Source organism: Quercus lobata, chromosome 5, assembly GCF_001633185.2.
Source record: "Quercus lobata isolate SW786 chromosome 5, ValleyOak3.0 Primary Assembly, whole genome shotgun sequence".
Taxonomy (NCBI): domain Eukaryota; kingdom Viridiplantae; phylum Streptophyta; class Magnoliopsida; order Fagales; family Fagaceae; genus Quercus; species Quercus lobata.
In genome coordinates, this window is record NC_044908.1 from 75520877 (window position 1) to 75535319 (window position 14443).

The window sequence follows — 14443 nt, forward strand, 5'->3', positions numbered from 1 at the left end:
TCCACTGTGGTGGTTCTTCTAGGAAATGAATCAATGGAACTTCCACGGCCAAGAAATGCAACCTGCACTTTATGTTGGTAAAGTGGTTCCAAGTGGTCTGTCTTCAACAGCTCCTCCAGTAAATGAACTTGTTGTTTCTATTATTTCACCATGGTGAACATTGACAAAGATGGGAACTGGATGCCATTCTACTTAATGTACAAAAATTTAAGGGAGATAGGGAGGGGGACATCTAACCTAGAACTTAATTTACTGTTTTGCCCACCTATAAAAGCCAATAACAACCTATCATTTAATTTTTTTTTTTTTTTTTGTAAAAATATTATGAACATAGTATTTCTCATAATTGAATGGTTGGTTGTTCCATCATGTGGCCTTTCATTAATTTTTTTCAAAATCTACATTTTGTGTGTTTTGCTACTAAAAGTTGATTTTTTTTACTAAAAATTTAACAAATAAGTAAAAAAGTAAGGATAAATTGGGAAATAAGAGGCTAGGATCCTTTAAAAATATTGCTCTTTTTTATTCTAAGTTAGTTCCCTGCTTTTCTATATGCATGCGTGTGCTTCATTCTTTTATTAGTGTATTTTTTTCCCCTAAAAAATTTGATGGGGGTGATAGTAGATCCAAAGTAAGCATATGTTTTGCTCATAATCTTTTTTCTTTTTCTTTTTCTTTTTTTCTGAATTTTTCCAAAAGGTTGATAAGGACTCATAGATTCAATACGTTGAAAGAGAAATTATTGCAAACTTTAGTACATAATCAATCATAAATGATTTTTAAAAGTTAAAATAATGTCTATTTATATTTTGATAGATAATTGATTTGAAATATATTAAGCAACTATTATTTTGTGCCTTTTTAAAACCAAATTGCAAATTGCATCCTTTAACTTTGGGTCATTTTGATTTTGTTCCTTAAAATTTAAAATTTTGGATTTTGAGCCTTGACATCATTTACAACATTTTGATTTGAGTCCTTCCATGAATACTCATTACCAAGGAAACTCAAAATCAGGGCCCACCCCAACCACTAAGGTAGTTAGTGTGGTTTTGAATACCGTTCAATTTGATAGAAACAAACAAAAAATTGTGTACCAATCACGGTTTTGAAATCTGGACTAGACCGTACGGTTCGACCCGGTTAACCAGAAAATGCCCGACGGTTCTTTTAACCCCAAAACCCACTTCACACAAAAAAATCCAATGGACCATGCGAACCGAGGTCAAACCGCCTGGGTTTGAGAACCGTGACCGAGTCTCACAGTTCAGGCTAAAGCTTTAAAAAAAAAAGACTTCAGTTCATCCCCGGTGAAACTAAGTTATTTGTGCCATTTTCTATGCCTTCTCAACCCCAAATTTGAAATTGCAGTCCCAAAACACACTAAATCGGAAAATCCACGTACAATGAGATGAAAAACACAAACCTTTTCTTAGTGTCTGTTTGGCAAAAATTATTTTTGTCAACTTAGTGTGCATTTGACACCAGTTTAAAAAGCCAGCTTATTTTACGATTCAACTTATTTTTTACTACTATTCATGGGCCCCACTACATTTTTTGATACTATTCATGAGTTCTACTATACTATTTTAGCTAACTTTTACCTTTCTTTACAGTACTTTTAGTAAAAAGTTTTCAGTTTCAATAAAATAAGCGGATCCCAAACAGACCCTTATTTTACTATTCAGCTTATTTTTATTATTATTTATGAGTCTCACTACACGTTTTGATACTATTTATAGGTCTCACTGTACTATTTTAGCTAACTTTTACCTTTATCTATAGTACATTCAGCAAAAAAATTTCAATTTCAGCAAAATAAGCAGATCTCAAATGGACCCTTAGGTACCGTTTGGGTATCAATTATTGTGTCCATGTTTTGTGTCAAAATGCATTTCAGGCCCTTTTTATTTTATTTTATTTTAAACCAGCGCCTATTGCATTGTTCATGTCTCATAGGCATATCTACAGTAACCCTTTGGAGAACAGTAACTTTTTTTATTATTTTTTCATTATTTTCAGTTTTCAGCAAAATAAATGGTATCCAAACTTATCCTTAATCTTCCACATTTGCATTTTCCTTCTACTTTCTTCTTCTGTTGCCAGTTACTAGTACCCAAAAGCCAAGAGTTTTTTTTTTTCAATGAGCTGTCTACCAGTACCACTATGGTCTATAGCATTGACAAGCACTACCCTTCCCCATGTGAAAAGTTGGACATGTGGCTATGTCTCTGCCTTTCATTTTGGTTTGTAATTTTTAAAAAACTTTTTTATTTTATTTGAATGACACATCATAACAGCTTACTACAAACCCATCAATTCCCACCAATTGGTAATTTTGTATATTAATTTATTTATTACTTTTGTACTGTCAATGTAATTGTAGATTAAAAAAATGCTTAAAACATTGTATATATTTATAATGAGTCTACAATATTATACATTTTTGTATAAAAGTGTATAATATTGTGCTCATTTATTTAATCTACAATGTAAATCTTACCTTGATAGTATATTGTAAATAAATAATTTTTCTTTTATTATTATTATTATTATTAACAATTGATAATATTGCGTATATTTTTGAACACTATAATAGAAGTTGTGATATGAAAAATACATTTGAAAGATGGTCTTTATATTTATTTTTTTAAATTTTATTCAAATTTTATATTTATACTAATTTAATATATTAATTTATATTTTAAATCATTATTAAATTAATTATGACGTCATCACGGTTTTACCTTGGTTGAACCTCGATCCGACCTCAAAAACCTTAAACCTCTTCCTTTTACAGTTCGATGAACGATCCGGGTTTCAAAACCATGATACCAATATGCAAACCAAAATGGTAACCCCCAATTCTACCACGGGTAAAATTACGGCCAATTCCAAACATTTCAATTTGTTTGAGCCAATGTTGGCCAAAATTAGATTCAGTCGAACAGTAGAAGAAAATTTTTGGCTATTAATTATCTTCTAGAGTATTAATTAAGCATCAAAATTTAGCCAATGCATGAAAAACTCCATCTTAATAGGCATGCAATTTGTCTCCCTCTCTTTCAACAGTTGGAATTCCTCTATCCATGTGCCACATAAAATAGTTCTATATACAAACATAATAATAATTAATATGTTATGATAAAATATATAGTTACATATACAAACACAATATTCATAATAGATAACTATTAATAATAGCAATGAAATTTTATATTTAGAACATTTTTATAAAAAAAAATCACATTATGTTACTTTTTTTTTTCATTGCATTAGTTACAAAATAGTATTAATAAATTTGGGATTCAAGTGATTGTTGAACGCAAAACACTAATACCATATTTTGTGATAGCCCTTATCCAAATCTCACATTCCCCTCTCCCACTATTTATCTATCAAAAAGAAAATAAATAAATAAAAACATGTAAATTTATTATTCACGAATCACAAATTGTGGAAAGAGAAGTCTACGATGACCAGGGGTAGAACCATAAACTTTTGTATGGGGAGGCTAAGACTAAACAATCACTTTGAATCTCCATACAAGTAAAAACTCAAAACACTATGAGAGCATCATATCTTTCTAAATCCTTTTGAGTATACAAAAATTTCTAGTTTTCAAAACACATGTATAAAAAAAATAAAAAGCACTCAACATCTTGACCGTAGTGTGGCAATGTGGCATTATGCTATAAGAGTAAAACATTTGGCATCCAATTTAGCTCTTCTTTAAATAATTGAATGATTAAACTTACAAACATTGAAAATGTATTCATCAATGGATACTCAATTGGATTTATAAATAAAAGAAAGAAAAAGAAAAACCAAAAATCATAAGCCACAATATAAGTAAATTGAAATATAAATGAAAAGGAGAAGAAAGATCTTGTTTCTCTCATTATTTTAAAGCCATTTTCCCTTAACTTAAGAAAACTATTTTTTAAGCAAAAAAAAAAAAAAAAGTTGATTAAGAAAGTGAATGTGACTGTGAGAAAAATCGCACCAGGATGAGAATCTTTTAGAATTGAGTGGTTCATGACTCAAAAGTAGAGTGTACTCGGAAAGGGACATGGACAGGTGGGGCTTTGCCGTCATAGGTGTTGAGTGGGAGAAAATACATGGTGTTTCCGATGCATGTATCTTCCTTCTCACATGTGGGGTCCACCCTCATGTGAGAGGAAGGATGCATGTACCGGAAACACCATATACCACCTCATTGGGTGGCTAGGGGGGGATCAATTTCGGTGGGACCAGCTCTTTAAAAAAATGGTACTGATCTACACACTACTTTTATATTTTTCCTTCATTCATTCCTCGGGTCAAAAATTGTAAATGTTGTTAAAAAAATACATTTCTATCTACTTTGTACCTACAGTAAATTGTTTTGTAAAATTTTTATTGGCCATTGCTGTTTTACATATCATTGACTGACTTTAATTTTCCAAATGCGGTATTATTTTGAAGGTAGGTGGCTTGGCTTTCTTCATAGACCTCATTGGATAAAAACCTCATTGGATCTCAGTATAACTGACAGAAATTTTCTAAGAATAAAAGAATAAAAAAGTTTTATTAACAAAACCTTATCCATGGTCCTGACTCATGATATATACCTGAGTCTGAGCAGTACAAGCACAAGACTGATCATATAAATATGGGCATCCCTTCTTTCAGTTTCTCCATGCACCTAGTGCTCCTTTCCATACTCACCTCTCTAAGCCTTACGAGTGAAGCAGCCCAATACCGCTACCATTTCTGTTCAAACCAAACCACTTTCTCCCCCAATAGCACCTACCAGTCTAACCTCAACAACCTCCTCTCTTTCCTTAACGCAAATTCCGCTCGTGAAACCGATTTCTACAACACCACCGTGGGTCAAACTCAAACCCCAGAGAATACAGTTTACGGCCTCTTCCTATGCCGTGGTGACCTCGCCACCATTGAGTGCCAAGACTGCGTCTCAACATCAACCAAAGAGATTGTTCAGCTGTACTGCCCAGAAGAAAAAGAGGCCGTGATATGGTATGATGAATGCATGTTACGCTACTCAAATCGATCGTTCTTCTCCATCATGGAAGACGAGCCGAGTAAGATTCTGTGGAACTTTTTGGATATAACAGAGCCAGATAGCTTGCTTCAGCTAACATTAGGTGACTTGGTGCCAGTGGCCGCAAATGCTTCGTCCGGTGCTAAAAAGTTTGCTACCAAGGAAACCAAATTTATGGAATCGGAAACGCTATACAACCTTGTACAGTGCACCCCTGACCTATCCAGCTTTGATTGCAGAAGGTGTCTTTGGGGAGCCATAACAAACTTGTCCAATTCTTATGGTGGAAAGAGAGGGGGAAGAGTTTTGTATCCTAGTTGTAACATTAGGTATGAAGTTTTCTCGTTTTACCATATACAAGCTCAAGCTGTTGCCGCACCACCAAAAGGTACATATCCACTAAGTTTCACCCTCATCTGTACTGATGAAACTTAATTACTTTACTAGGCCGCACTTCTTGTAACTGGCCATCAACTGTTGTCAATAAAACATATATTGTTTTTGCAGGGAAAGGCAAGATCTCAACCGCAATAGCTATCGTTATTGCTGTTACCATTGCTGCTGCTGTGGTGCTAGTCATTCTGCTCTACTGCTTCCGAAGGAGGAAAGCAAGTAAGAAGTCCAATTCTATAAACCAAGTGAATTCTGGGATATCTGACGGCGTACTAAATTATCATGGTATGCAAGTGGTTTCAAAGTTCACATCATATATTCATATGTCACTCTCCTTATTTTCAAAAGTCCAGGTGAGGGAATCATTTCATTAAGGATGTGTTAAATATTAGCATTGATACACTATGTTGAATATGCTAGTATAGATGCGAAAGTGAAATCATAAAATATATAACATAAGAGGGATATGTGATTTAGCATAATGGCCTACATCCATAGATGGAACCTTAAAAGGCTACATCAATATTAATATTAATATACTATGTTGAATATGTTAGAATAGATGCAGAATCAGAAGCATAAAATATATAACACAAGAGAGTTACGTGGTTTAGCCTAACAATTTACATCCACGGAGAAAATCCTAAATGGATACATGTCAATAATATATTAGAGTGTAGCACAAATCATATATTACAATAAATCATAATATGTGTATATATAGTAGGTTAAACTCTAGACTAGAAAGATTAGGTTTAGGCCTATTACATTTGGCTAACATATCTTTCACAGGATATATTTTAAAAACTAAATAAATTAGAAATAATAAATTCCCTGCTATTTGTAGGTTAGACTTCTAGTAGAATTTGGAAGAGTGTTAAGTAAGTATTGGGGCAGCCAAAATTCCATAAGGGATGATAGGAATCATATTTTGACTGAGTAGAAAAACAATGTAAAAGAAAACCTTGAAATGTGCCTGTAGTAAACTGGGGCTTAGTGTTGCTGTTTAACACATTTGGAGTCATAGAAATGCAATCATTTTTCAAAGATTTATTAAACAGAAGATTAGATTGTGGGGCTCATCAGAAAGCAAGTCAAGATTCGAATTGAAGGGGGTAGCATGTTCCCTAGATCCGCTGTAGATGGGGATTCACTAATTTTGTTCTTCAGAGAGCCTCGATTTAGATTAAGGATGCTACCTAGGCCTCCATTCTAGATTGATGAAGTTGTTTGTTGTTTGGTTTGCTGGCTATCTGTTGTTGAGTGTATTGGTTGTATTTTGTTTTGATTGTGCTTCAATTTGTTTGCTGATTTTTTTTTTTTTTTTTTTTTTTTTTTTTTTTTTTCATTTTGGTGTTGTAGTTCTGTTATGGTTCTGCAGGTTAGAAGGTGGTGTTGCTTTGAGTTGAGGTTCTTGTTGTTGGTTTGTTGTTATTAGTCTTGCTTTAAGGAACCTAGTCTAATTTGTTGCTATTTTGGGTTGTCTGTGGTTCTGTGTTTTTGCTGGTTCAACTGTTTCAATAAAGGTTCCGGATTATCAAAAATAAAAAACATCTACGATGGTTAATAATTTATCAAAATTGATAAAGATTAAGTTGATTATGTACAAACTCTCACCTCATCATATTTGCAAACAATGCAGTGTAATCTCTTACGTTTATTTATTTTTGGATGTTTAGCTGCAAGTGAAGTAACAACTCTTGAATCCTTGCAATTTGATTTTGGGACGATTGAAGCGGCCACAAACAAATTCTCAGATGACAACATGATTGGTGAAGGTGGATTTGGTAAAGTTTACAAGGTACGTAGAATCAATATAATCTTGACCATTTCTGACATAGAGAATGAATATGAGATGGAAAACTAAAGGAAAACATTTTGAATGGAAAAGCCACTATTAAAAGAAGGATTATATAGTTAGTGACTTACAAAACCTTTGTCTCGCCTAGACTTGTGCAACCTTTGAAAACGCTCAGCTTGCCTTCCTATCATTATAATCCCACAATATTTGGAATTCTTATGTACTGATCTTCTCTAAACCAAAACCTTAACCACTTCAAGAACCTCTTGACGATTTAGTCAGTGAACCTCACTGAATTTTGGACCGTGGTTTCAACCTCACCCTTGCTTACAATGGGATTGAAATATAAGTGGAGTAGAAAAAGTTGGTTCTTTGATCTTGCCTTAATCAATGAAATGTAAAATCAATGCAAGATCAGAACTCAATACAACGATGGTGTGGAAAAATTTTCAGTTCGCTCTTAACTGCTCTCTCTTTTTCCCTCATATAAATGGCTAGGGGCTGTGTATTTTATTAACTAGTAAGTTGCCTGTGCGATGCACGGATAATTTTGTGATATTTTATATAAAACAATTTTAAAGAATGTTGTACATATATATATATATATATGTGTGTGTGTGTGTGTGTGTGTGTGTATTATGAATAAAAAGTGAATTGTTTAGTAGTTTCATTAAACATTTGTAGTCTTCCCAATGTAAGATTATTTTTTTTTTAAAATATAAAAATCATGAAACTAAAAATAAATGCAAGAGGACCATGAAAATCGATTAATTTGTGTTATGTTTACAAATTACATACCATGAAATGAAAGTATGTCCAACTCGCTCACCGTCTTCCACTCATTGATAATGCGACATTAAAACATGGTGTGGGCAAGTGCATATATATGTGTCTAATAGATGATTCAAAATCATGGTAGAATATGACTTTACATTACGCATCAAATATTCTCTTTACTTACATATCTAAAACAAAAACTATCAACCAAATTACCCACACCAAAATCATATTTAAGCCCCTAATTTAAAAATAAATAAATAAATAACCGTAGAGGTTTGGCAGTTTGATAATGGTGGAAGGCTAGTATGACGGAGGTGGCAGCCCTATAGATTCTTTTTTCTCTCTCTTACAAATGATTTGTCAATCTTAGTTCTTTTATTTTGGTAATAGTGAAACAATATATATATATATATATATATATTTTTTTTTTTTGAGAATACGAAGTATTTTAACACACATACACATAAGGGGAGAGAGAAGAAGGTTTTAAAGAAATTAACAGTGATGTATATCCAAAATAGTCTAACTCTTGGATACACAGTATAGGCATTAAACCTCTATAAATCACATTCATTTTTCAATTTGGGATTAACCTACTGTTTTTTCTTTTTAGTGAAACAATATTTCATTTAACAATTTATAACATTTTTTGTCCTTTATCTCTCTCCAGTGCCTTATTTGGTTAGTTATTACTATTAGTCTTTAATTTTTATTTCATTTTATTTTTTTGCTTTTGTTTTTAATACTAAAACATGGGTATGCTAAAATACATGAAGAAGAGAAAAAAGTGTGGTGTAAGTTCAGGCAATTAATGAGAGATTAATGAGATAATCAAATAACAATAAAAATAAGTTAATATGAATTTTAGGTTAACAGTAAAATAACTTAATGAAAAAATGTTAAAAAATGCTAAATGCAAAATTAGAATACCCTCATGGCAGGATCTCATGGACTATTACATGAGGTTTCTGCTTTTATATGTATATATTGATTTAAAATAGTAGACCTTAAGTCTGCTAGGATCCTTTAAATTTGTTATGCTGAACTCCAAAACCGAGTAGTGAAAGAGCTTCCGAAAGAATTTGGCATTTCCTTATTTGTTTTTTAATTTTTTTCTTTTTGTCTTAGTTTTTTGGCAAATAATCTAAACTTCAGTTTTTCCTTATTTAAGTTAATTATTTTTTGAAACGATTTAAGTTAACTATTAGCTTTTTGTCATACATGTAACATAAACTTTACCAAAGATTATATCTTTTGATAAAGATGCAAATAAACTGTTCCCAAACACATGAATCAAAGTGGGCTAATATTATTTTTGTTGCACATGCAAAAAGGCTTCAAATGGTAATCTAATACAATCCACACCAGTTAACAATTTGGTCCTAAATTTTTCTGTTTGGACGTTATTTCATTCAGGGTGTGCTACATGAAGGGAAGGAAGTAGCAGTTAAAAGGTTCTCAATGAAGTCATCGCAAGGATTAGAGGAATTCAAAAATGAGGTCATACTTATTGCAAAACTTCAACACAAAAATCTTGTGAGGTTATTGGGATGTGGCATAGAAAGAGAGGAAAAGTTGCTTGTATACGAGTTCATGCCTAACAAAAGCCTTGATATTTTTATTTTTGGTTTGTTTCTTCCTACATTCTACATTATAAGCTTGCTAGTATTTTAGATTTCTTGAAGATTTCTAAAATTCACATTTATACATGATGTCATAACTTAAAATTAAAATTGAATTTCAGATCCAAGAAGGCGCTCGCAACTTGATTGGAAGACTTTCTATAACATTATTAGTGGGATTGCCAGAGGACTACTATATCTTCATGAAGACTCCCGACTTAAAATCATTCACAGGGACTTGAAGCCTAGTAATGTGTTGTTGGACCATGACATGGTTGCCAAAATATCGGATTTTGGAATGGCGAGGATCTTTTGTGAAAACCAGAATATAGCTAAAACCAAAAGAGTTGTAGGAACATAGTAAGCTACTTCTTCTTTTATTTCTATTCTTATTGGCTTTTTTAATGAAAAATAATATTAATGTTGGTATCCAAAAAGTGGATACATGGCTCCAGAATATGCAATGGCAGGAGTATTCTCTGTGAAGTCTGATGTATTCAGCTTTGGCGTAATGTTGCTTGAGATTATTAGTGGGAAAAGGAATAGTGGCTTCTACCTTACAGAACATGCACAGACACTTCTTGCATATGTATGTTAACTTTTTTCTACTTGAATTAGAATTAGACAAAATGAAAATGGGATAACATATATGAAATATAACTCCATTTGCAATCTAAATTAATAGGCATGGAGACTATGGTGTGAAGATAAAGTGTTAGAGGTCGTGGACAACTTCTTGATGGAATCGTGTTGGACATCAGAAATTGTAAGGTGCATACATATTGGACTTTTGTGCGTGCAGGAAAATCCACAAGACAGACCCACCATGTCAAATGTCGTAGCTCTGTTGGGAAGTGAATCAATAGCCCTTCCTAAACCAAAACACCCTGCATTCTCTGTGGATAAATTCATTCAGATTGATAAATTCTCTATAAATGAGGCTAGCATTTCTAGCATGGTACCACGATGAACACATACAGTTGTATAAGATTGCTATTGGGTCTTGCAAGATGGTGAACTTAATATTGTAGCCTAAATTTCTACAAAATAGGAATAGGATACGTATTGGGAAGGTCCATTTCATTGAGAAAATGATTGTTTGTGTGAAGTTATTAGATAAGATTGTATGTTGTTAACTTGAGTTTCAATTAGCTCAAATAAAATTAAATCGTAATTAAAAAAATGTGATTTTTTTTTTTTGGTTTTTGGTGGGTTTTCATTTGTATAGCTAAAAAGCAAAATGACCCTTTCTTTTCCTCTCAAACCTTGTAATCCTAATCCCACTCGGCCACTTTCACCCCGACCATAAGGACAATCTTCGGTGCCAAAAATGAGTTAATGTCCATGTTGGTCTCTTTGTCGGCTCGGCTTCTCATAGTGCATTTGATACGTAGACCGCTGATGAACAAACGGACCTTAATTTGCACAAAATAAACAAGAGACCTGGACATTTAGGCCCAGTATATCTTTCAGTCATATCTCATGAGTGGGCCTACGGGATGACATGGACAGTCCAGACTTTGGATTCAAACAATACTCAGGGTGGGTTTGACATCAGCTTCAAGTTTTAGCTTTTAGCTTTTATGTACAGCTTTTTAAAATTTCATTTTTTTTTTCTTAGTTTTTCAAAAAATTTCAAAGTACAAAGTATACTTTAGCATATTTTCATAAAAACCTTTTCGACAAAAAGTTAGATAAACTATTCCCAAATGGACCATCAGTGCTATTACCCAGAATAAGATTTATGGTGGGGGTCTACACTAGACCAGTTGAGATAATGACACAGCAAAAAATGGGCATGTGTCATGACCACAACGGTTAGGGAGTGCACTAGGGCAGTAAGCCCAAGTCAAGTCCCTCATAGGATTAGCCACATTGTAATGACTAAGCTTATCAAACTAACCTCCAATGAAGGTAGTCGATTTGCTTCCAGCCCAATTGGCACCTATCACTGTCTTCAATTTTTGTGTTGCCTACTTACCAAATTAAAAAAAAAAAAAAAAATCATGAGTGCTGTTTTCTTCCATCAAATCCCTTTTTGGAATCACATATTTTCACGTACAATTATCTTTTATATTTTTTATTGCATATAATTAAATTTGCTTTTATCTTTTATATTTTTGATTACGTATATTTTTTATTACTAATTTGAGCATACAACTATTTTTAATATTTTTTATATCATGTGTTACTAAATTTGATTTTACCTTTTGATGGTTTTGTGCCAAATCAACTAAACATGAATTCAAAAAGAATGTTATATTACAAATCAATTGTTATTTTTATATAAAATTTATGAAAATAGCCATATAAATTCATTTGATATAAATAACTGGTGCACCATATATGGATAATTAATATATGAAAATCAATGCATTTAGTATTTACCCAATTAATTAACACATTGACATAAATATATATATATATATATATATAGAGAGAGAGAGAGAGAGAGAGAGAGAGAGAGAGAGAGAGAGAGAGAGAGAGAGAGATGGGTTCAAGTTACACCTGATGTAACTCTTTAGAGTTACACATTTTTTAAACCATTAGATTTAAGTAGATCCAACAGTTAAAAAAAACTCTCATTATTATAAATATTTTTATTAGAATCTCATTAATTACCTTTATTTATTACATTCTAAACCTATCTCTAAGCCCAACATAATACAGAATATATTTTTATTACTCACTCTCTCCCTCCGTTTGTCTCTTTCTCTCCGTTTGTCTCTCCAATTCTCTTTTAAATATTACGTTATGTTTGATTGCATTTTTTTCCTTTTGATGTGATTTCTTTTGGGACTGTATGTAATCTATGGATTCATTTGCGGAGTTCTGTTTTGGACACTAGAGGAAATTAAGCAATTTAATGGGTCTGTGTCTTTGAGCAAAATTCAAATACCATGGGAAGTAAGGCACCAGGCTGGGGTGAGCAATGGAGCGCAGAAGGTTATGGTGGCAATGATGATGATGACAAGCTCATGAACAAGGTAGGAAACAGCAGTGGCAGCAAGATGGGAGATGTGAAAGCAGCAGCATCGGCAAGCCTCGACAAGGCCAAGGCAGCTGCATCAGTGAGCGCCCAAAAGGTTAAGAGCGGAACCTCGGTGGGATTCAAATGGGTCAAGAATCAGTACCAGAAAAAGGTCTCTAAATGAACAAAGATTTGCTCCTCTGATTGGATGAATGAAAATTTGTATTTGTTCCAAAAAAATAACCAAGAACATTTTACATGAAACTTTATACATACAAGGTGGACAATGTGAACAGCTCTCTTTGTTGGCTTGGTAGTTAGTTGCTCACTTGTCTTATCCCAAGCCCGAAGGTGGACAATTTGATTTAGTTTTGCTGTTCCTCACCCTCTATAATATATTAATATTGTTGTGCTTTATGATGTACATTCTGAAGATTTTGTAAAATCCTTTTAGTGACATAATGCCATGGCAGTGCTAGCAAGCTCTCCCATAGTAGCAGATAGCTCCCACAGGACAGCGATGGCAGAATTAAGACTATGATCTCAGTTTCGACTTAAAATTTCAATCATAGATGACTATTTCTGTCTCCCAGAATGGTCTGTATAACAGAGGAGTCCATAAATTTATTGGAACTTTTCGTAATAATCTCATAGGAAAACACTTTTTAGTTTTTAATAGTAAGGGTTACCATTAAACCATAGAAAAATAGAAAACAATACACATTACAACACCTCTAAACATGAGACAATCACCAAACTAAGAATTGTCGTCAAATCCCTCTAGGGGGTCTGGGAAGACATATTTTGCAATAGTAAAGCTACTACGTTTGGCAAATACATTTGCTTCTCACGCAAATGTGAAGACAGATTTTGCATAGTAAAACAACCTCGGTTGACAAGTACATTTGCTTCTCACGCAAATCTGCTTCCCATGTAGAGGATCAGGCCTTCCCCACTCAACTTCACAATATTGATACATGTATTAATATCACCTCCAAATCGACATGCAAATCCACATGTTTAAGTGTGAAGTTGTGACTGATGTGCTTAATTTTTTTATTCAGCAAGTACTCACGGTGGTCTCATGTACAATTGCTTAAAATCCAATCCCAGGATAACACTAAAGCATATTGTGAAGTTGTGTGTGGGTGTGTCAATAGGCAGACTAGTCGCTGACCACAGCTTGTAAAATTCTATCATTAGATGTGCCATTATTTATTAACGATGCCAATAACAATTCTGCACCAGGTCTAACTTCTAAAACTATTATCTCACACTAGACGACTAGATGGAGGCCATCCTTTACCAGTGGCGCTCAAGAAACCAGTCCATGTGCCATTATCATCCCTGTTTTGCTTTCAACCCTCCACTTATATCAATTGATTCAATGCCTCCTCCCACATCCCCTTTTTTTTCCCACATACCCATCGGTGTTGAGCTTATGCCAACCCCAGAACTCTAAAATACAGAGTCAAGCGTGCGCACATCCATAAAGCTGCACAAACAATTCATTTACTTAAAATAGTCATTCACCCTAACCATAAAAAAGGTAGTCAAACTGGCAAAATTAGACATTGATCCAAACCATCTGGAATTTAAAAAGAACATAATACTAAACAGTTGACGAACTAAAAAATATAGTCATTGATCCAAACCATAGTGTTCTGCCTAGAACATCAATCTAATGAACTACAGAGAATTTACATCTAATCTAATTCCATCATTTTCTTAGTTTTATTTGCAACTCCTATTCACATAGATGCAGCTTAATCACGATTCAGCAAATCCCAAAGATGTTCTCGCCACTGTAGGTCATATACAGGAAACCA

At 33.4% G+C, this 14443-nt stretch overlaps 1 protein-coding gene across 1 annotated transcript; it reads left to right on the top strand.

Moving 5' to 3' along the window:
* Positions 1–4675: 4675 nt before the first annotated feature.
* On the top strand, positions 4676–10716 carry LOC115992751 (putative receptor-like protein kinase At4g00960). Its single transcript, XM_031116972.1, has 7 exons — positions 4676–5435; positions 5555–5725; positions 7120–7241; positions 9438–9648; positions 9766–10003; positions 10082–10232; positions 10329–10716. The coding sequence occupies exons 1-7, from the start codon at positions 4682–4684 to the stop codon at positions 10611–10613; spliced, it is 1932 nt and encodes a 643-aa protein (XP_030972832.1). The 5' UTR covers positions 4676–4681; the 3' UTR covers positions 10614–10716.
* Positions 10717–14443: the final 3727 nt, after the last annotated feature.

Excerpts from the sequence above, each read along its gene's own strand:
- LOC115992751 (XM_031116972.1), top strand. The coding sequence starts at position 4,682 with ATGCACCTAGTGCTCCTTTCCATACTCACCTCTCTAAGCCTTACGAGT. Across the intron at positions 7,242-9,437 it reads GATTTGGTAAAGTTTACAAG|GGTGTGCTACATGAAGGGAA; the intron begins GTACGTAGAATC and ends TATTTCATTCAG. Across the intron at positions 10,004-10,081 it reads AAAAGAGTTGTAGGAACATA|TGGATACATGGCTCCAGAAT; the intron begins GTAAGCTACTTC and ends GTATCCAAAAAG.